General features: G+C 44.0%; 2 protein-coding genes across 45 annotated transcripts in view; one reads left to right on the forward strand and one right to left on the reverse strand.

Moving 5' to 3' along the window:
• Positions 1-21,100, reverse strand: part of LOC126987741 (A-kinase anchor protein 9-like) — a 139,402-nt gene that overhangs the window by 80,356 nt on the left and 37,946 nt on the right. The gene's annotated exons all lie outside the window — the stretch shown is intronic.
• On the forward strand, positions 288-20,997 carry LOC126987960 (uncharacterized). 39 transcript variants are annotated; one of them, XM_050845737.1, is made up of 9 exons: positions 288-504; positions 9,865-10,110; positions 10,872-11,001; positions 12,367-12,505; positions 13,147-13,464; positions 14,655-14,898; positions 16,751-18,528; positions 18,634-18,738; positions 18,844-20,997. In XM_050845737.1, exons 2-7 carry the CDS (start codon positions 9,898-9,900, stop codon positions 16,907-16,909), a joined length of 1,203 nt encoding a protein of 400 aa, XP_050701694.1. In that variant the 5' UTR covers positions 288-504; positions 9,865-9,897; the 3' UTR covers positions 16,910-18,528; positions 18,634-18,738; positions 18,844-20,997. The 39 variants fall into 39 exon arrangements, with proteins under 39 accessions (XP_050701694.1, XP_050701742.1, XP_050701807.1 ...); XM_050845785.1 differs by having other exon boundaries at positions 18,949-20,997; XM_050845850.1 differs by having other exon boundaries at positions 19,054-20,997.

Raw genomic sequence — 21,100 nt, forward strand, 5'->3', positions numbered from 1 at the left:
AAAGAGAGGTCAATTTCGGGAGGAGAGGTGTCCTGATACCCTCCTCTTGGAAGAGTTCAAGTGGAGACCATGCTCTCTCTCTCTCTCTCTCTCTCTCTCTCTCTCTCTCTCTCTCTCTCTCTCTCTGGCGTGATCAAGTAGAGAGAGAGAGAGAGAGAGAGAGAGAGAGAGAGAGAGAGAGAGAGAGAGAGAGAGAGAGAGAGAGAGAGAGAGAGAGAGAGAGAGAGAGAGAGAGAGAGAGAGAGAGAGAGAGAGAGAGAGTCCGATCAGAAGAGGGCGGAGGGGGTATAAGACCAGGGGTAGTCAGTCCTCAGCTTCAGTCTCTTGGTGACGGTGGAGAGGAGTGCATGTCGGACCCTCTCTCCTCCTCTCCCCTTCCTTTCTCTCTCGTCCCATCAACACCCTTTTGCAAGAGCCTGTGTCCCTCTCCCTAAGGCCTCGCTGCAGGAGCTAAGCTGTTTCCCGCGACGCCAGACTTGATAGTGTTTCCAGCGTAGCGATTTTGTAAGTAAAACATGGAGGGGAATGTCCGTAGAGAATTGAGTGTGTGTGTGTGTGTGTGTGTGTGTGTGTGTGTGTGTGTGTGTGTGTGTGTGTGTGTGTGTGTGTGTGTCTCGTTTTAGGTCCTCTCTCTCTCTCTCTCTGTCTGTCTGTCTGTCTGTGTCTGTCTGTCTGTCTGTCTGTCTGTCTCTCTGTCTCTCTCTCTCTCTCTCTCTCTCTCTCTCTCTCTCTCTCTCTTTAAAAAACGTTTAAATTTTTTTGCGTTACAATTACTGAAATAAATACTTGTACGCCATTCCACTACTACTACTACTACTACTACTATTACTACTACTACGAATTCCAATACTCTCAAATCTATCCCCAAACTGTGACTCTTAACATATTGCAAGCACAACCTTCCCTTCTCCTCCCTGGCAATGAATTACAAACATATGCGTTCCTAATTCCATGTTGTATGTTTATTGCGTATATTTGCGTATGCGTATATTGTATGTTTGTGTATTGCGTATATGCGTATGTTTGGGACTGCGTATACAATGTTACATAGTTGTTTTATTAAAGGTTGTGGGTTCATAGATGATTTGGGGTTGATATCTGTTGTGTGTGTGTGTGTGTGTGTGTGTGTGTGTGTGTGTGTGTGTGTGTGTGTGTGTGTGTGTGTGTGTGTGTGTGTGTGTGCGTGACCCAATGCTCCAGTGTACCTCCTCTCTCAGTCTGTCTTGAATCTATTACGCCACAACAAACCTAACGCTAACTACGCCTTCATAGACTACCACTTCCGTGTGTGTGTGTGTGTGTTTGTGTGTGTGCGCGCATGGATGGGACCCTCTCCGTACACCTGTCCGCAGCTCTGCATCTCAGGGGTTGAGGGCGAGGCCTGACCTGCTTATTGATCGCGTGGATCCAGCGGCAAGCGTTCCCCTTTAACACACACACACACACACACACACACACACACACACACACACACACACACACGCTGCCTGGGTCTACATGTCTCACCGTGTCCATTGAACCGACCGCCTGAAACGCCATTAAAATTTGTGCTGTCATAAGGTCGGTATTGTAAGACTTTGGTTTATCATATCAACTATTTCTAAAGGTCAAAGATGGGGTCAGTCGGGGTCTAATGAGTGTTTCTTCAGGTTCACGGTACAGAGGAAGGGTCACACTACCACCAGGGTCATGAAACTACCCCTGGAAATGCCCACAACTCCTACGAAAGCCTTGTCAAATGTGTGTTTCTTTAGGTTCATGCTACAGAGGAAGGGTCACACTACCACCAGGGTCATGAAACTACTCCTGGAAATGCCCACAACACCTATGAAAGCCTTGTCAAATGTGTGTTTCTTTAGGTTCATGCTACAGAGGAAGGGTCAGACTACCACCAGGGTCATGAAACTACTCCTGGAAATGCCCACAACACCTATGAAAGCCTTGTCAAATGTGTGTTTCTTTAGGTTCATGCTACAGAGGAAGGGTCACACTACCACCAGGGTCATGAAACTGCTCCTGGAAATGCCCACAACTCCTACGAAAGCCTTGTCAAATATGTGTTCTTGGGCGCCGAAATGTTTTGCAATACGTATTATAAGACTTTCGCTTCTAACATCAGTTATTTCTAAAGGTCAAAGATGGGGTCAGTTGGGTTCTAATGAGTGTTTCTTTACGCTCATGCTACAGAGGAAGGGTCAAACTACCACCAGGGTCATGAAACTACCCCTGGAAATGCCCACAACTCCTACGAAAGCCTTGTCAAATATGTGTTCTTGGGGGGCGAAGTGTCTTAAAATCCGACTCTGTCTATGGGTCGTATTTCAAAACATTTCGGCGCCCAAGTTCACATATTTGACAAGGCTTTCATAGGTGTTGTGGGCATTTCCAGGGGTAGTTTCATGACCCTGGTGGTAGTTTGACCCTTCCTCTGTAGCATGAGCGTAAAGAAACACATATTTGACAAGGCTTTCATAGGAGTTGTGGGCATTTCCAGGGGTAGTTTCATGACCCTGGTGGTAGTTTGACCCTTCCTCTGTACCATGAGCGTAAAGAAACACTCATTAGAACCCGATTGACCCCATCTTTGACCTTTAGAAATAGCTGATGTTAGACGCGAGTATCTTATAATATCAGCCCTATTTTCTATTTACGCGGGTGACCGTGGGATTACGCCGCGGAAGGATTTACCGCGGAAGATTAAGCTTAGGTTATACGCTAAGTCATATATAATTATGTACCCTGCCCCCCCCCCCTCCTCTGTAAATACCCCCCCCCCCGGCCTCTGTTCTCAATAAAAATCTGAAAATCTGAATCTGCGGATGCGAGTCATAGGTCACCATGGGAGGAGGAGGGGGTCAAGGTCTCAGTGTAGGGGGGAACGGCAAGGCAGGTTCATGGAAGTCTGGAACGAGTACGATACACGGTCATGGTGTATCAATGTTGCCAGATTGTCGTACTCTGCCTCTATGTTTGCCGTTCCGACCCCAAAACTGCTTTCATCACCCAAATAACTCCCTGTATATATAGTTATCGTTTAAATGGTTAATTATTGGTGCTTCCTGGCAATAGTTATGGGCCAGAACCCGGTACGATAATCTGAAAACGGTGCGGTGTAGGGGAAGCAGGTTCATGGGAGTCAGGAGCGAGTACGATACACGGTCATGGTGTATCAATGTTGCCAGATTGTCGTACTCTGCCTCTATGTTTCCCGTTCCGACCCCAAAATTGCTTCCATAACCCAAATAACTCCCTGTATATATAGTTATCGTTTAAATGGTTAATTATTGGTGCTTCCTGTCAATAGTTAGAACCCGGTAATCACGCGGCTCTGAGTACGATAATCTGAAAACGGGGCGGTGTAGGGGAAGCAGGCTCATGGGATCAGGAGCGAGTACGATACACGGTCATGGTGTATCAATGTTGCCAGATTGTCGTACTCTGCCTCTATGTTTGCCGTTCCGATCCCAAAACTGCTTTCATCACCCAAATAACTCCCTGTATATATAGTTATCGTTTAAATGGTTAATTATTGGTGCTTCCTGGAAATAGTTATGGGCCAGAACCCGGTAATCACGCGGCTCTGAGTACGATAATCGCGGTGTAGGGGAAGCAGGTTCATGGGAGTCAGGAGCGAGTACGATACACGGTCATGGTGTATCAATGTTGCCAGATTGTCGTACTCTGCCTCTATGTTTGCCGTTCCGACCCCAAAACTGCTTCCATAACCAAATAACTGCCTGTATATATGGTTATCGTTTATATGGTTAATTATTGGTGCTTCCTGGCAATAGTTATGGGCCAGAACCCGGTAATCACGCGGCTCTGAGTACGATAATCTGAAAACGGGGCGGTGTAGGGGAAGCAGGTTCATGGGAGTCAGGAGCGAGTACGATACACGGTCATGGTGTATCAATGTTGCCAGATTGTCGTACTCTGCCTCTATGTTTGCCGTTCCGACCCCAAAACTGCTTCCATCACCCAAATAACTCCCTGTATATATAGTTATCGTTTATATGGTTAATTATTGGTGCTTCCTGGCAATAGTTATGGGCCAGAAAACGGTAAATACGCGGGCGAGTACGAGGCAGCGTTGCCATATTATCGTACTCAAAATATCGCATTTATCAGTTTCAGGGCTCAAAACTTTCCTATACACACAGATAACGAAATTCCAGTTAAAGTTTACGTTAATAGCATTACTTATTGGCGTTTGTTTGCGATAGCTGGGACTTAGAAACCGGAAAATACGTCGTGCTGAATGGCTGAGTACGATAATTTGGTAACCCTGGTATGAGGTCACCTTCTGGGCGGGGAATAGCAGGAGGGGGTCACGGTTTAGGGCAGCGTTACCAGATTATCGTATTCACCACATCGTCTTTATTACTTTTAAGCCTCAAACTCTCGTACCTACACAAATAACGATAGAAAATTGAAGTTAGCGTTAAAACTCCGATTTATTGATGTTTGTTTGTTTGTGTTTGCATTCGTTATTGGTCAGAAACGACGAAAATGCAATGCGCTGAGTACGATAATTTGGCAACGCTGGTTTAGGGGGAATGTGAGGTCACTGTGTTATGATGATGTTAGGAGAGTATGGAAGGATGAGTGTGGCGTCAAATCTCATCCCTCCATCATATTCCATCCCATCCAGAATTTCGACACGGTACCGGTTCTTTTGTCAAGTGCTTGTCGAGATCTGTCCCATTCAAGTTTGTTTATATTATCATAATATAAACCAGGATATCAACAATCACTCTTCTTCTTCTTCTTGTGGCGGAGCAGCGGGATGACGTCACTTGGAGCCAAAACAAAAATGCCCGCCAGTTCAGGGGTGACTAAAGTTGGGGCCGTGTGTGCACTCTGGATGTGCATTCTCGCCTTCTTTCACAGCGCGTTCAGGCAAGCCACTGACGAAAAAATATGTCTTTTTATTGTGCTATTGCGTGACTGTAATTCCAATGCCTACAAACGGCGGTGTGGGGTGTGAGGGAGGGCATGTTGAAGTGATTGATTTAAATTAGTCCGCCTTTCCTCGTTTTCTCTAAATCCCTGTTTCTACATTCTCTAGTTTGGCTCCAAGTAACGTCACGTATAAACCTCGGCCGTGTCTCCTCCCACAAACCTGCGCGTGACGTGACCTGGTGTATATAGACTTTGGGTGTGACACAAACTTTGCCGATTTAGGAGTGATCTGTTAGGCACCCACGACCCTCTTATGGTGGTCGGAATTTAGGAGTATAGTTACGAAAATAAGCTTCTCTCTCTCTCTCTCTCTCTCTCTCTCTCTCTCTCTCTATGTTCTTTAATTATCAACGTATATTTTCGAAGAGTAAATATGAGAAGATATACTAACTACGAAAGCCATATTTTTTAGCAGACAAATCAAATAAAGATAGAGAGAGAGAGAGAGAGAGAGAGAGAGAGAGAGAGAGAGAGAGAGAGAGAGAGAGAGAGAGAGAGAGAGAGAGAGAGAGAGAGAGAGAGAGAGAGAGAGAGAACGTAAAATAAGCAAGATACAAGCAAGAGACTTTTAAGGAGTAGTTAGAGGATAAAAATGAAAAAAAGAAAACGAAAGAAAGAAAGAAAACGGGAGTTACCAGATGATGAACAAGAGTTGGGAAATGAGGGGAAACTGACTTGATTGGTAGAAAAATATATATTAAAACAAGCAGGAGTTAGCAGATTAAGACCAGGTGTTGGGAGGTGAAGGGAACTGACTTAATTGGTAGAAAAATATATATTAAAACAAGCAGGAGTTAGCAGATTAAGACCAGGTGTTGGGAGGTGAAGGGAACTGACTTAATTGGTAGAAAAATATATATTAAAACAAGCAGGAGTTAGCAGATTAAGACCAGGTGTTGGGAGGTGAAGGGAACTGGCTTAAGGGGTTGAAAAATATATATTAAAACAAGCAGGAGTTAGCAGATTAAGACCAGGTGTTGGGAGGTGAAGGGAACTAACTTAAGGGCTTGAAAAATATATATTAAAACAGCAGGGGTTAGCAGATTAAGACCAGGTGTTGGGAGGTGAAGGGAACTGACTTAAGGGGTTGAAAAATATATATTAAAACAAGCAGGAGTTAGCAGATTAAGACCAGGTGTTGGGAAATGAAGGGAAACTGACTTAATTGGTAGAAAAATATATATTAAAACAAGCAGGAGTTAGCAGATTAAGACCAGGTGTTGGGAGGTGAAGGGAACTGACTTAATTGGTAGAAAAATATATATTAAAACAAGCAGGAGTTAGCAGATTAAGACCAGGTGTTGGGAGGTGAAGGGAACTGACTTAATTGGTAGAAAAATATATATTAAAACAAGCAGGAGTTAGCAGATTAAGACCAGGTGTTGGGAGGTGAAGGGAACTGACTTAATTGGTAGAAAAATATATATTAAAACAAGCAGGAGTTAGCAGATTAAGACCAGGTGTTGGGAGGTGAAGGGAACTGGCTTAAGGGCTTGAAAAATATATATTAAAACAAGCAGGAGTTAGCAGATTAAGACCAGGTGTTGGGAGGTGAAGGGAACTGACTTAATTGGTAGAAAAATATATATTAAAACAAGCAGGAGTTAGCAGATTAAGACCAGGTGTTGGGAGGTGAAGGGAACTGGCTTAAGGGCTTGAAAAATATATATTAAAACAAGCAGGAGTTAGCAGATTAAGACCAGGTGTTGGGAGGTGAAGGGAACTGACTTAAGGGGTTGAAAAATATATATTAAAACAAGCAGGAGTTAGCAGATTAAGACCAGGTGTTGGGAGGTGAAGGGAACTGACTTAAGGGCTTGAAAAATATATATTAAAACAAGCAGGAGTTAGCAGATTAAGACCAGGTGTTGGGAGGTGAAGGGAACTGGCTTAAGGGGTTGAAAAATATATATTAAAACAAGCAGGTGTTAGCAGATTAAGAACAGGTGTTGGGAGGTGAAGGGAACTGGCTTAAGGGGTTGAAAAATATATATTAAAACAAGCAGGTGTTAGCAGATTAAGACCAGGTGTTGGGAGGTGAAGGGGACTAACTTAAGGGGTTGAAAAATATATATTAAAACAAGCAGGAGTTAGCAGATTAAGACCAGGTGTTGGGAGGTGAAGGGAAACTGACTTAATTGGTAGAAAAATATATATTAAAACAAGCAGGAGTTAGCAGATTAAGACCAGGTGTTGGGAGGTGAAGGGAGCTGACTTAAGGGGTAGAAAAATATATATTAAAACAAGCAGGAGTTAGCAGATTAAGACCAGGTGTTGGGAGGTGAAGGGAACTGACTTAAGGGCTTGAAAAATATATATTAAAACAAGCAGGAGTTAGCAGATTAAGACCAGGTGTTGGGAGGTGAAGGGAACTGGCTTAAGGGGTAGAAAAATATATATTAAAACAAGCAGGAGTTAGCAGATTAAGACCAGGTGTTGGGAGGTGAAGGGAACTGGCTTAAGGGGTAGAAAAATATATATTAAAACAAGCAGGAGTTAGCAGATTAAGACCAGGTGTTGGGAGGTGAAGGGAACTGGCTTAAGGGGTTGAAAAATATATATTAAAACAAGCAGGAGTTAGCAGATTAAGACCAGGTGTTGGGAGGTGAAGGGAACTAACTTAAGGGGTAGAAAAATATATATTAAAACAAGCAGGAGTTAGCAGATTAAGACCAGGTGTTGGGAGGTGAAGGGAACTAACTTAAGGGGTAGAAAAATATATATTAAAACAAGCAGGAGTTAGCAGATTAAGACCAGGTGTTGGGAGGTGAAGGGAACTGGCTTAAGGGCTTGAAAAATATATATTAAAACAAGCAGGAGTTAGCAGATTAAGAACAGGTGTTGGGAAATGAGGGGAAACTGACTTAATTGGTAGAAAAATATATATTAAAACAAGCAGGAGTTAGCAGATTAAGACCAGGTGTTGGGAGGTGAAGGGAACTAACTTAAGGGGTAGAAAAATATATATTAAAACAAGCAGGAGTTAGCAGATTAAGACCAGGTGTTGGGAGGTGAAGGGAACTAACTTAAGGGGTAGAAAAATATATATTAAAACAAGCAGGAGTTAGCAGATTAAGACCAGGTGTTGGGAGGTGAAGGGAACTGACTTAATTGGTAGAAAAATATATTAAAACAAGCAGGAGTTAGCAGATTAAGACCAGGTGTTGGGAGGTGAAGGGAACTGACTTAATTGGTAGAAAAATATATATTAAAACAAGCAGGAGTTAGCAGATTAAGAACAGGTGTTGGGAAATGAAGGGAACTGACTTAATTGGTAGAAAAATATATATTAAAACAAGCAGGAGTTAGCAGATTAAGACCAGGTGTTGGGAGGTGAAGGGAACTGACTTAATTGGTAGAAAAATATATATTAAAACAAGCAGGAGTTAGCAGATTAAGACCAGGTGTTGGGAGGTGAAGGGAACTGGCTTAAGGGGTTGAAAAATATATATTAAAACAAGCAGGAGTTAGCAGATTAAGACCAGGTGTTGGGAGGTGAAGGGAACTGACTTAAGGGGTAGAAAAATATATATTAAAACAAGCAGGAGTTAGCAGATTAAGACCAGGTGTTGGGAGGTGAAGGGAACTGACTTAATTGGTAGAAAAATATATATTAAAACAAGCAGGAGTTAGCAGATTAAGACCAGGTGTTGGGAGGTGAAGGGAACTAACTTAAGGGGTTGAAAAATATATATTAAAACAAGCAGGAGTTAGCAGATGAAAGAGAGGACTTGAGAAGGTGAGTGTTGAGATGCATGTGAGTGGAGGTTAGCAGCGAGGAACATATAGGGATGGTTTTGAACAGAGGGGTTACAGTACCGTATATATGTATATAGTATTAGATATTTCTCTAACGTTTACTGCCATGAAGGACGCTAAATGGTTAGGGGGAGAGTGGAGGGGAGGGGTTCTGGGTAGGCGGTGGCTGAGTGGTAGCGTGCTGGGCCCACATTCACCAGGCGATGGACGACGCGGGTTCGAATCCCCACGCCACCACCTGGGATTTTTCAGTCACCGCCGAGTGGCTTAAAACTACCCACATGCTGCCCTGAAGACCACCCATCAACCCGGGCTCTAGCGGAAACCGTCCAAGTGAATCAAGGAGCTCCACAGGGTAGCATAGCCAAGGGAAGATGGCGCCACTGTAAACACTTGCCGACAACCATCCAGGGCGCTCAAGAAAGCCTATCAGCACTATAGGCCTACACGTAATAAAAAATGGTTGGCAGACTATAAAGTTTGAGGGGAATGATGGGAAGGAGAAGCTCTTGGACGGGTTTGGCATGAAGTTAAGGGATCGGAGTGTTAAACAGATTAAATATCAATACCAGTGAGATTGAACTCGTGCGAAAAACATTGTTATTGAATTCAAATACTCACGGTTAGCGGCCGCCCTTAACGCCAAGCCACCTTACCTAAAAGAAGAAAAGATATGTTATTATTATTATTATTATTATTATTATTATTATTATTATTATTATTATTATTGTTGTTATTATTAATCATGAAAAATATATGTTTCCCAGTTTCTGCAGGTTAAGGAAAACACACACACACACACACACACACGGAGAGAGAGAGAGAGAGAGAGAGAGAGAGAGAGAGAGAGAGAGAGAGAGAGAGAGAGAGAGAGAGAGAGAGAGAGAGAGAGAGAGAGAGAGAGAGAGAGAGAGAGAGAGAGAGAGAGAGAGAATCACAAATCTTATAGAATTAAACTTGTATAGAAAAACTCCCATGGTGGCAGTAATTAATATTTTTCAGGCTTGGGGCGCCCTGAGAGAGAGAGAGAGAGAGAGAGAGAGAGAGAGAGAGAGAGAGAGAGAGAGAGAGAAATTACAACTCTTATAGAATTAAACTTGTATAGAAAAACTCCCATGGTGGCAGTAATTAACATTTTTCCAGGCCTGGTAGTGCCCTGGTCTACCGCACTCTACCATGTCGGGAGACGAGAGCGCCCCATCCATCATGTCCACCCTGACCACAGCCGTGATGAAGGACGTTCCTTCTACCGCAGCCGCTGTGGCTTCAACCGCCTCCTCATCATCATCTGCCGCTGGGGCCGGTAGCGAGCCTTCCGTCAACCAAAAACTCTTCCTGGTAGTCAGCGTTGCCTTGGCCACGGTCTGCTTCTTCACCAATGTTCTGCAGGTGTGTGACGCTGCCCCCTCCTCCTCCTCCTCCTCCTCTTCCCTAGGGGGCTTCGTGGTGCAGTGGTTAGCACACTCAGCTCACAACCGAGAGACCCTGGGTTCAATTCCCGGGCAATGTCTCGGATCCCACACAGCAGAGCTCACCACCACTGCCAGACTGCCGCCCTCTGCCTCAAATGCTTGCCGATATCCGACCCCAAACTCCCTTCATATATGGTTATCGTCTAAAGTCTGCCTTCACAGTCATTTCGCTTGTTATGATCGTTACCAAGGGCGGCGATCGCGCTATGGTATCTCCACGTCAAACTGGGCTATGGGGTAGTGGTGGCTGCGGGGTTAGCCTAGCCCTGCACCTTGCCACACACTCTCAACACCTCTCGCATCCCCTGCAGCCCTAAATTGGTGCTTCTTTTGAAATAGTTGTGTGTCGGAAAGCAGTTAATAGGCCCCTCTGAGTGTGATGATTTGGCAACGCTGAAGCCCGCCGGAGTTATCACACAATGAGCAAAGTTCCGAGATTGTCGTACTCAGAGTCATATTTACCGACATCCGAGCTGAAAACCGTCTCGTGAACCCCAATAAGCAGATTCACTTAAAATCATCATTAAAATAGTTAATTCCTCATGTTTTTTGGCAATAGTTACGCGTCAGAAACAGGTAAATACTATGCTCTTGAGAGTGACAATCTGGCATCGGTGACCATGAGTAGGTCTTGTGCAGGACGGATACTCGTAATCGCTCAATTTTCTTTTGGCTCAGGTGGCTGTGTTTGGGCGCCCGTCTGCTGTGCGCTGCGTGAAAGGCGTGTTGCTCCTCTCGCAGTGTATGAGCGGCCTGGTGGCAACATTTGTCGTGGCCTTCCCAATCCACGTCATCTCGTCCAGAGGGGGTGAGTGTTAAGCTTTACCTCATACCTTGCGATCATTTCCAATTCGGGTAAAAGGAACATTGTGTCTTTCAACGCCTCAAAAACTCAATTTCTCCACCTATCCGCTCGACGCAATCTTCCAAACATCTGTCCCCTATTCTTCAACAACACTCAGATGTCACTTTCTTGAACACCAAACATCCTCGGGAACCTTGTGTCTTTCAACGCCTCAAAAACTCAATTTCTCCACCTATCCGCTCGACGCAATCTTCCAACATCTGTCCCCTATTCTTCGATAACACACATTCTTCATCACCAAACATCCTCGGGAACCTTGTGTCTTTCAACGCCTCAAAAACTCAATTTCTCCACCTATCCGCTCGACGCAATCTTCCAAACATCTGTCCCCTATTCTTCGATAACACTCAGCTGTCACCTTCAACACTTAACATCCTCGGTCTATCCTTAACTCAAAATCTCAACTGGAAACTTCACTCAACCTTTCAACAGGATGTACACAACTCCAGACTAGAGGCTGCAGAACGCTTAACCTCAGACTTTGCTATCATTTCCAATTATGCAAGAGTTAACCAGCATCTTCACTCTTTCATCCCTATACTGTCCAAACCCCTTATGCAAGAGTTAACCAGCATCTTCACTCTTTCATCCCTTTACTGTCCAAACCCCTTATGCAAGAGTTAACCAGCATCTTCACTCTTTCATCCCTATACTGTCCAAACCCCTTATGCAAGAGTTAACCAGAATCTTCACTCTTTCATCCCTATACTGTCCAAACCCCTTATGCAAGAGTTAACCAGCATCTTCACTCTTTCATCCCTATACTGTCCAAACCCCTTATGCAAGAGTTAACCAGCATCTTCACTCTTTCATCCCTATACTGTCCAAACCACTTATGCAAGAGTTAACCAGCATCTTCACTCTTTCATCCCTATACTGTCCAAACCCCTTATGCAAGAGTTAACCAGCATCTTCACTCTTTCATCCCTATACTGTCCAAACCCCTTATGCAAGAGTTAACCAGCATCTTCACTCTTTCATCCCTATACTGTCCAAACTCCTTATGCAAGAGTTAACCAGCATCTTCACTCTTTCATCCCTATACTGTCCAAACCCCTTATGCAAGAGTTAACCAGCATCTTCACTCTTTCATCCCTCACGCTGGTAAACTCTGGAGCAATCTTCCTTCATCTGTATTTCCTCCTGCCTACGACTTGAACTCTTTCTAGAGGAGGGTATCAGGACACCTCTCCTCCCGAAATTGACGTCTCTTTCGGCCACTCCTTGGAACACTTTTTAGGAGCATTGTGTGTGTGTGTGTGTGTGTGTGTGTGTGTGTGTGTTTAACCAGTGTGTCCTCTGGCTCAGGTTCCGTGGGAGGCGCAGAGGGATACGCAGCCTGTTACCTGGGGCACTCCGGGGTGATCCTTGTAGCCGGACTCAGCTCCCTGGGCACCTCAACACTACTACTTCTACACCAGTATCTCAAAAGCAGTGACCCGCGCAGGTAGGTGTGTGTGTGTGTGTGTGTGTGTGTGTTTACCTAGTTGTAGTTTTACCAGGCCTGGGCTTACGCTGGTGTGATCCTGTATCCGTATCTACGTGTATCCAACTTGTCCTTACAGCTTTGCACACTCCTTGAAGATATACAGTTGGTATGATAAGACACTCATTTCTTATATCAGCTATTTCTAAAGGTCAAAGAGTGGGTCAGCCAGGTGTGTAATGAAATCTTGACCTTTGATTAGATAAGGGACTTGAGGTTACTTTCAAATTTCTCTCCTCACTCTCTCTGCCCAGTCAATCTCTTTCCTCCTACAGTCATGATCTCAGGCCCCTGTGCGTCCAGAAGCCCTCAAATAGTACAGTTTCCAATAGTCCAGTTTCGGTTTTATTTATTTATTTTTTTTTTTTTTTTTTTTTTTTACAGCAAAGGAGACAGCTCAAGGGCACAAAAAAGTAAACATTAATAAAAAAAAAAGCCCGCTACTCGCTGCTCCGGATTGTTGTAGAAGATCTTTTACGATTTTTAAATTTCCGCTCATCGGGAAATTTAAAAATCCTTAAAAATCCTCTTAGAAAAATCCACATAAAACCAAAACCGAACTATTTGAGGGACGAATGTATGACCCTTGCCCTCCCCTACAGGTTCATGACGGCAGGGACCAACGTGGTAGGCTGGGGCGTGGGGGTGTGCGCCGTGTGGCTGGTGTCGTGCACGGTGGCTGTGGCGCCCTATGCTGGCTGGAACACCTGGCGGCTGCATGACGCTCGCTGCCACCTGTCGACTCTGTGGCCTCTCTCCTTCACGGCTCTGCTCACCTTTATAGTGTGCGGCCAGGTAGCTGTGGCCCTCCTCCTGTGGGCGGCCACGCACGCCGCACGGCTGCGCACAACAGGGACCACCATGCATGGCGTCCAGCAGCCGAGTACTGACGGCGAGGAGGCACCAATAGCTTGTCAGACGTAAGTAAGGGCCAGTTTCACAGCTCGCCATGATGGGTTAGTAAGCTCCCCATTACCAGAGCCTTCGAGATTTCCTTGTCTAGTGTCTGGTGTTTATAATTAAGTTCACACATTTGATGAAACTATACAGGAAAAGTCTTGTGTGTTTAGTGTGGCATCGAAGACCTCACTGTTTTGGATTGTACGGGATTCTGTAGTTTGGCTCAAAGTGCTGCCTAACCTAACCTAACCTAACCTAGCCTAACCTAACCTAACCTGTTTGTTGTGTTTAAGGGCCAGTTTCACAGTTCCCCATGACGGGTTAGTAAGCTCCCCAATACCAGAGCCTTCGAAATTTCCTTGTCTAGTGTCTGGTGTTTATAATTAAGTTCACAAATTTGATGAAACTATACAGGAAAGGTCTTGTGTATTTAGTGTGGCATCGAAGACCTCACTGTTTTGGATTGTATGGGATTCTGTAGTTTGGTTCGGGCTGTTACGAAGACGCTGTGTTGGACTGTGAAACCGGCTCTTAGTACTGCCTAACCTAACCTAACCTGTTTGTTGTGTTTAAGGGCCAGTTTCACAGTTCCCCATGATGGGTTAGTAAGCTCCAGAGCCTTTGAAATTTCCTTGTCTAGTGTCTGGTGTTTGTATTTAAGTTCACAAATTTGATGAAACTATACAGGAAAGGTCTTGTGTGTTTAGTGTGGCATTGAAGACCTCACCGTTTTGGATTGTATGGGATTCTGAAGTTTGGCTCAAAGTGCTGCCTAACCTAACCTAACCTAACCTAACCTAACCTAACCTAACCTAACCTAACCTAACCTAACCTAACTTAACCTAACCTAACCTAACCTAACCTAACCTAACCTAACCTAACCTAACCTAACCTAACTTAACCTAACCTAACCTAACCTAACCTAACCTAACCTAACCTAACCTAACCTAACCTAACCTAACCTAACTTAACCTAACCTAACCTAACCTAACCTAACTTAACCTAACCTAACCTAACCTAACTTAACCTAACCTAACCTAACCTAACCTGTTTGTTGTGTTTAAGGGCCAGTTTCACAGTTCCCCATGATGGGTTAGTAAGCTCCCAAACCAATACCAGAGCCTTCAAAATCTCTAAATAGCAGTGACGTTTTCAATGCATGTAGGCATTTAACTTGACGCACAATGCTATATGGGCATTGGCATTGCAGGGGCAGCCTTCCTGGCGTTGGTGGGTGTGGCAGGGTCAGCGTGACCAGTTGGTGTGTGAGTGTGGGCGCGCTGGTGCCCCTGCTGGCCCATGTGGTGATGGCCTCCTCCTGTGCGGCATCGTCCCCCTGCCTGGCACATCCCGGCCACTACCACGAGGATGCTGCCGCGCTCCCCTGGGCCTCCCTGCTGCTGTGTGCTGCTGGTGTCACCAACCCACTCCTCTATGTCTTCACCGATGACCAGGCCAGTGAATACATGTGTACATATTTACAGTATAGGATGTGAGGTAATATATCAAAGAGAGGTCTCAGAGAAAGCCACAAAAACTGATGATGTTAACCGTGTAGCAGCGACGGGCCAAATTTGTGGCTTTACCGTGTAGCAGCGACGGGCCAAATTTGTGGCTTTACCGTGTAGCAGCAACGGGACAAATTTGTGGCTTTACCGTGTAGCAGCGACGGGCCAAATTGTGTCTTTACCGTGTAGCAGCGACGGGCCAAATTTGTGGCTTTACCGTGTAGCAGCGACGGGCCAAATTTGTGGCTTTACCGTGTAGCAGCGATGGGACAAATTTGTGGCTTTACCGTGTAGCAGCGACGGGCCAAATTTGTGGCTTTACCGTGTAGCAGCGACGGGCCAAATTTGTGCCATGATATAAACCCCCAAAATAGATGATACATAATCTGATCACAAATGCTTTGATATGTATTATGAAATGGTTTGTGTGAGGGGTGATTTTTTCTCATTTTTCTCGCTTAGAGGGACCATTAAGAAACATGATCCCTGCTGCTACTGGGTTAAAGATAAAAACATTGGGGGAGAATCCTACTGAGACTTTGGGGATTGTAGCCAGCACAAGGGTAGCCTTCAGCCACTCAACAATGGTCCAAAATTGGTCAGTTTTGGCAGGATTTGACCGCGAGTCTGGAGCCATCAGATCCTTGCACTGCCCACTTCTAATTATGGTTATATATTTATTGATGAACCAAAATGTGGATGGCATTGCAGTATAATTTGGTTGAACTATAGTCTCAAAATGCAGTATAATTTGGTTGAACTATAGTCTCAAAATGCAGTATAATTTGGTTGAACTATAGTCTCAAAATGCAGTATAATTTGGTTGAACTATAGTCTCAAAATGCAGTATAATTTGGTTGAACCATAGTCTCACCATGCAGGATAATTTGGTTGAACTAGTCTCAAAATGCAGTATAATTTAGTTGGACCATAGTCTCAAAATGCAGTATAATTTGGTTGAACTATAGTCTCAAAATGCAGTATAATTTGGTTGAACTAGTCTCAAAATGCAGTATAATTTAGTTGGACCATAGTCTCAAAATGCAGTATAATTTGGTTGAACTAGTCTCAAAATGCAGTATAATTTAGTTGGACCATAGTCTCAAAATGCAGTATAATTTGGTTGAACTATAGTCTCAAAATGCAGTATAATTTGGTTGAACTATAGTCTCAAAATGCAGTATAATTTGGTTGAACTATAGTCTCAAAATGCAGTATAATTTGGTTGAACTATAGTCTCAAAATGCAGTATAATTTGGTTGAACTATAGTCTCAAAATGCAGTATAATTTGGTTGAACTATAGTCTCAAAATGCAGTATAATTTGGTTGTACTAGTCTCAAAATGCAGTATAATTTGGTTGAACTATAGTCTCAAAATGCAGTATAATTTGGTTGAACTATAGTCTCAAAATGCAGTATAATTTGGTTGAACTATAGTCTCAAAATGCAGTATAATTTGGTTGAACTATAGTCTCAAAATGCAGTATAATTTGGTTGAACTAGTCTCAAAATGCAGTATAATTTGGTTGAACTATAGTCTCAAAATGCAGTATAATTTGGTTGAACCATAGTCTCAAAATACAGTATAATTTAGTTGGACCATAGTCTCAAAATGCAGTATAATTTAGTTGAACTATAGTCTCAAAATACAGTATAATTTAGTTGGACCATAGTCTCAAAATGCAGTATAATTTAGTTGGACCATAGTCTCAAAATGCAGCATAATTTTGTCATTTTTCGGCTAATTCTCGACTATCCCATTGCCGAAGCCCACAGGTTAATTGCATGATATTCCAGGTGTCATCATCCACCCTGCTGCTGCTGTCCCGTGTGTGCTGCTGGTGGTGCGAGGGCAAGAAACAGCGCCTGGTACCCCGCGTCCAGCAGCCCCACGACGCAGAGACCAATGTTTACGTGACAAACGACACGGATCACCTCGTGGGAGACAGCACCTAAGCAATGAAGCTCCACATCCACGGCTCCCTCATCTCTCGCCACACCATTTGGCTGGACTATAGTTGTGTAGGCCAGCACACCAGCACGGTTAACCCTCTATTCAATAAGGTAATTTAGGGGAATGTTATGTCGCTATCGGAGAGGTCGTCATATCCAGTGGTTTAAGATATTGTAGCAAATAAAAGCAGAAGATATTGTTCACTGTAATTCATTTTCTCAAACAAAAACTTGATCGATTTTGCACTGTTTAACCCGGTAGCAGCGATGGGCCAAATTTGTGGCTTTACCGTGTAGCAGCGACAGGCCAAATTTGTGGCTTTACCGTGTAGCAGCGACGGGACAAATTTGTGGCTTTACCATGTAGCAGCGACGGGACAAATTTGTGGCTTTACCGTGTAGCAGTGACGGGACAAATTTGTGGCTTTACCGTGTAGCAGCGACGGGCCAAATTTGTGGCTTTACCATGTAGCAGCGACGGGCCAAATTTGTGCCATGATATCAACCCCCAAAAATAGATGATACATAATCTGATCACAAATGCTTTACTGTACAGTGCAACAACGCCAAATTAAAACAGTGTAGCGCGGTGAACAGTACCGTACACAGCTCAGCGGCAGAAGACCACTCGGCTGTCTTTACCGCGGCCCAACGGAACAGTAACACAGGAAACTCTCGATTTATGCGAGTTTGGTTTACGCGTTTTTGAAATAACGCGGGGTCCAAAATCCAAATACAGTCGACCCTCAAATAGCACAGTTACGGTTTTATACGGATTGTCGTAGACGATCCTTTAGGGTTTTTAAATTTCCTGCTTGTCGGGAAATTTAAAAACCCTAAAAAATCTTCCTAGAAAATGCACATAAAACCAAAGCCGTGATATTTGAGGGTCGACTGTAAATGTGAATTCTGTAACGCCAAATCACGATACCAGCTTGAATCTACTTTGACCCACACACAAACGTCTCCGAGCTGCCCCCATTCACTGACGCACCAACCACAGTGAACGAAATCCAAGCCACAAGCCTGCCACACCAGACCTACACAGCCGCAAGGTCACCAACACACCCCAACATTGTATAGCATCTCTCCAATCATAAAAAACAATAAGGTCGGTATCATAAGGCACTTTCCCCTCTCACATCAGCTATTTCTAAAGGTCAAAGACAAGGTCAATCGGGTTCTAATGAGTGTTTCCTCAGGTTCGTGGTACAGAGGAAGGGTCACACTACCACCAGGGTCATAAAACTACTCCTGGAAATGCCCACAACTCCGACGAAAGCCTTGTCAAATATGTGTTTCTTGAGGTTCACGGTACAGAGGAAGGGTCACACTACCACCAGGGTCATAAAACTACTCCTGGAAATGCATACAACTCCTCTGAAAGCCTTGTCAAATGTGTGTTTCTTTAGATTCATGGTACAGAGGAAGGGTCACACTACCACCAGGGTCATAAAACTACTCCTGGAAATGCCCACAACTCCGACGAAAGCCTTGTCAAATATGTGTTTCTTGAGGTTCACGGTACAGAGGAAGGGTCACACTACCACCAGGGTCATAAAGCTACCCCTGGAAATGCCCACAACTCCGACGAAAGCCTTGTCAAATATGTGTTTCTTGAGGTTCACAGTACAGAGGAAGGGTCACACTACCACCAGGGTCATAAAACTACTCCTGGAAATGCATACAATTCCTACGAAAGCCTTGTCAAATGTGTGTTTCTTTAGATTCATGGTACAGAGGAAGGGTCACACTACCACCAGGGTCATAAAACTACTCCTGGAAATGCCCACAACTCCGACGAAAGCCTTGTCAAATATGTGTTTCTTGAGGTTCACAGTACAGAGGAAGGGTCACACTACCACCAGGGTCATAAAACTACTCCTGGAAACGCCCACAACTCCGACGAAAGCCTTGTCAAATATGTGTTTCTTGAGGTTCACGGTACAGAGGAAGGGTCACACTACCACCAGGGTCATAAAACTACTCCTGGAAATGCATACAATTCCTACGAAAGCCTTGTCAAATGTGTGTTTCTTTAGATTCATGGTACAGAGGAAGGGTCACACTACCACCAGGGTCATAAAACTACTCCTGGAAATGCATACAACTCCTCTGAAAGCCTTGTCAAATGTGTGTTTCTTGAGGTTCACGGTACAGAGGAAGGGTCACACTACCACCAGGGTCATAAAACTACTCCTGGAAACGCCCACAACTCCGACGAAAGCCTTGTCAAATATGTGTTTCTGGACGTCAAATTGACTTATAATGCGACCCTAAATATCTTGTCCCTGAACTGAGAGCAATCACAACAGGATATCCCTTCACTTGATGTCACCACCAAGTCAGAGCATTGCATGACACACCTCAGCACTGGGAGGACCAACACACATGAGAATGACACACAAACAACACAATAACCACATCAGCGGAACCTTATCCCGGTAGCAGCGATGGGCCAAATTTGTGGCTTTACCATGTAGCAGCGACGGGCCAAATTTGTGGCTTTACCGTGTAGCAGCGACGGGCCAAATTTGTGGCTTTACCGTGTAGCAGCGACGGGCCAAATTTGTGGCTTTACCGTGTAGCAGCGACGGGCCAAATTTGTGGCTTTACCGTGTAGCAGCGACGGGCCAAATTTGTGGCTTTACCGTGTAGCAGCGACGGGGCAAATTTGCGCTGTGATTTAAACCCCCCAAAATAGATGATACATAATCTGATCACAAATGCTTTGATATATATTATGAAATGGTTTGTGTGAGGGGTGATTTTTTCTCATTTTTCTCGCTTGGAGGGACCATTAAGAAACATGACCCCCGCTGCTACTGGGTTAATGGGATGATAGGTTCGATACATGCAAGTTCACACGATGCGAGCTTTTTGCAGAACATAACCCTCGTATATATCGAATACCTGATACAGCGTTTTTTGGGCAAGATCTGCAACCAACACGCCCACCTTCTAATGTTAGCTATCAATGTTAGCCTAAGCGTTATTTCCAGTCTCATCGGTGTGAAAAAGTAATATATGATGTTAATGCACAAATATCCTCTCTCTCTCTCTCTCTCTCTCTCTCTCTCTCTCTCTCTGTCTTGTATAGAACGCACAAAGTATCTATATGTAACAACTTCTAATACCATTCTTTTACCGGCGTATGATACCTATGCCAGACTTTGCTTCCTTCTGACAGTGGTGTAGAGCTAGGCCCTCGTCTACGGCATGACTGTGATAGAAGGGGGCATTATAATCTGCATTCATAAGATAATCAATACGCCGGGAGTTTTAATGTTGGTGATACGAGATTGTGTTATGGGAATTGTCTGTTAATATGCGTTCATAAGTTAACCAGCTGGGAGTTTTAATGTTGGTGATAGGAAATTGTGTTATGGGAATTGTGTGTTGATATGCGTTCATAAGATAACCAGCTGTGAGTTTTAATGTTGATACGAGATTGTGTTATGGGAATTGTGTGTTAATATGCGTTCTTAAGATAATCAGCCAGGAGTTTTAATGTTGATACGAGATTGTGTTACGGGAACTGTGTGTCTGTCTGTGTTTTAAGTCTGCATTCATAAGTAAATCATTCAGCCGGGAGTTTTAATGTTGGTGATGCGAAATTGTGTTATGGGAATTCTGTGTCTGTCTGTGTTTTAAGTCTGCGTTCATAAGTAAATCATTCAGCCGCGAGTTTTAATGTTGGTGATGCGAAATTGTGTTACGGGAATCGTGTGTCTGTCTGTGTTTTTGAGTTTTATACGTTGATGAATTGCAATACTCTAACTTAACTACATTTTAACAAGTCATACTACTACTACTAATACTACCACCACAGTAGATGTTCACTAAGCCATTAATTACACACAATCGTTAGCTGGTTTGAGTGTGCACCAAAATCACGATCTCTCGCACTTAACTTAACTGACTATCCACAAACAACAACGCCCTTCCTCGCCGCGTGTGTGTGCGTGTGTGCGTGTGTCTGTGTGTACCGTGTCGTCTCCGTAATACTAATAAAGATGGGTAGTTAGGATTTCCGTTCGTGTTTATACAGATTAAAAAATTGTGTAAATAAAAGTGATTCTGTAGAGATATTTGCCGTGTTTAACTGAGCAACCCTGAGAGAGGTGTTTTTGAGCATTGTATCCCTGGAAATTATATAGTGTGAGAGAGAGAGAGAGAGAGAGAGAGAGAGAG

The sequence above is a fragment of the Eriocheir sinensis genome, chromosome 6 (assembly GCF_024679095.1).
Source record: "Eriocheir sinensis breed Jianghai 21 chromosome 6, ASM2467909v1, whole genome shotgun sequence".
Lineage (NCBI taxonomy): Eukaryota > Metazoa > Arthropoda > Malacostraca > Decapoda > Varunidae > Eriocheir > Eriocheir sinensis.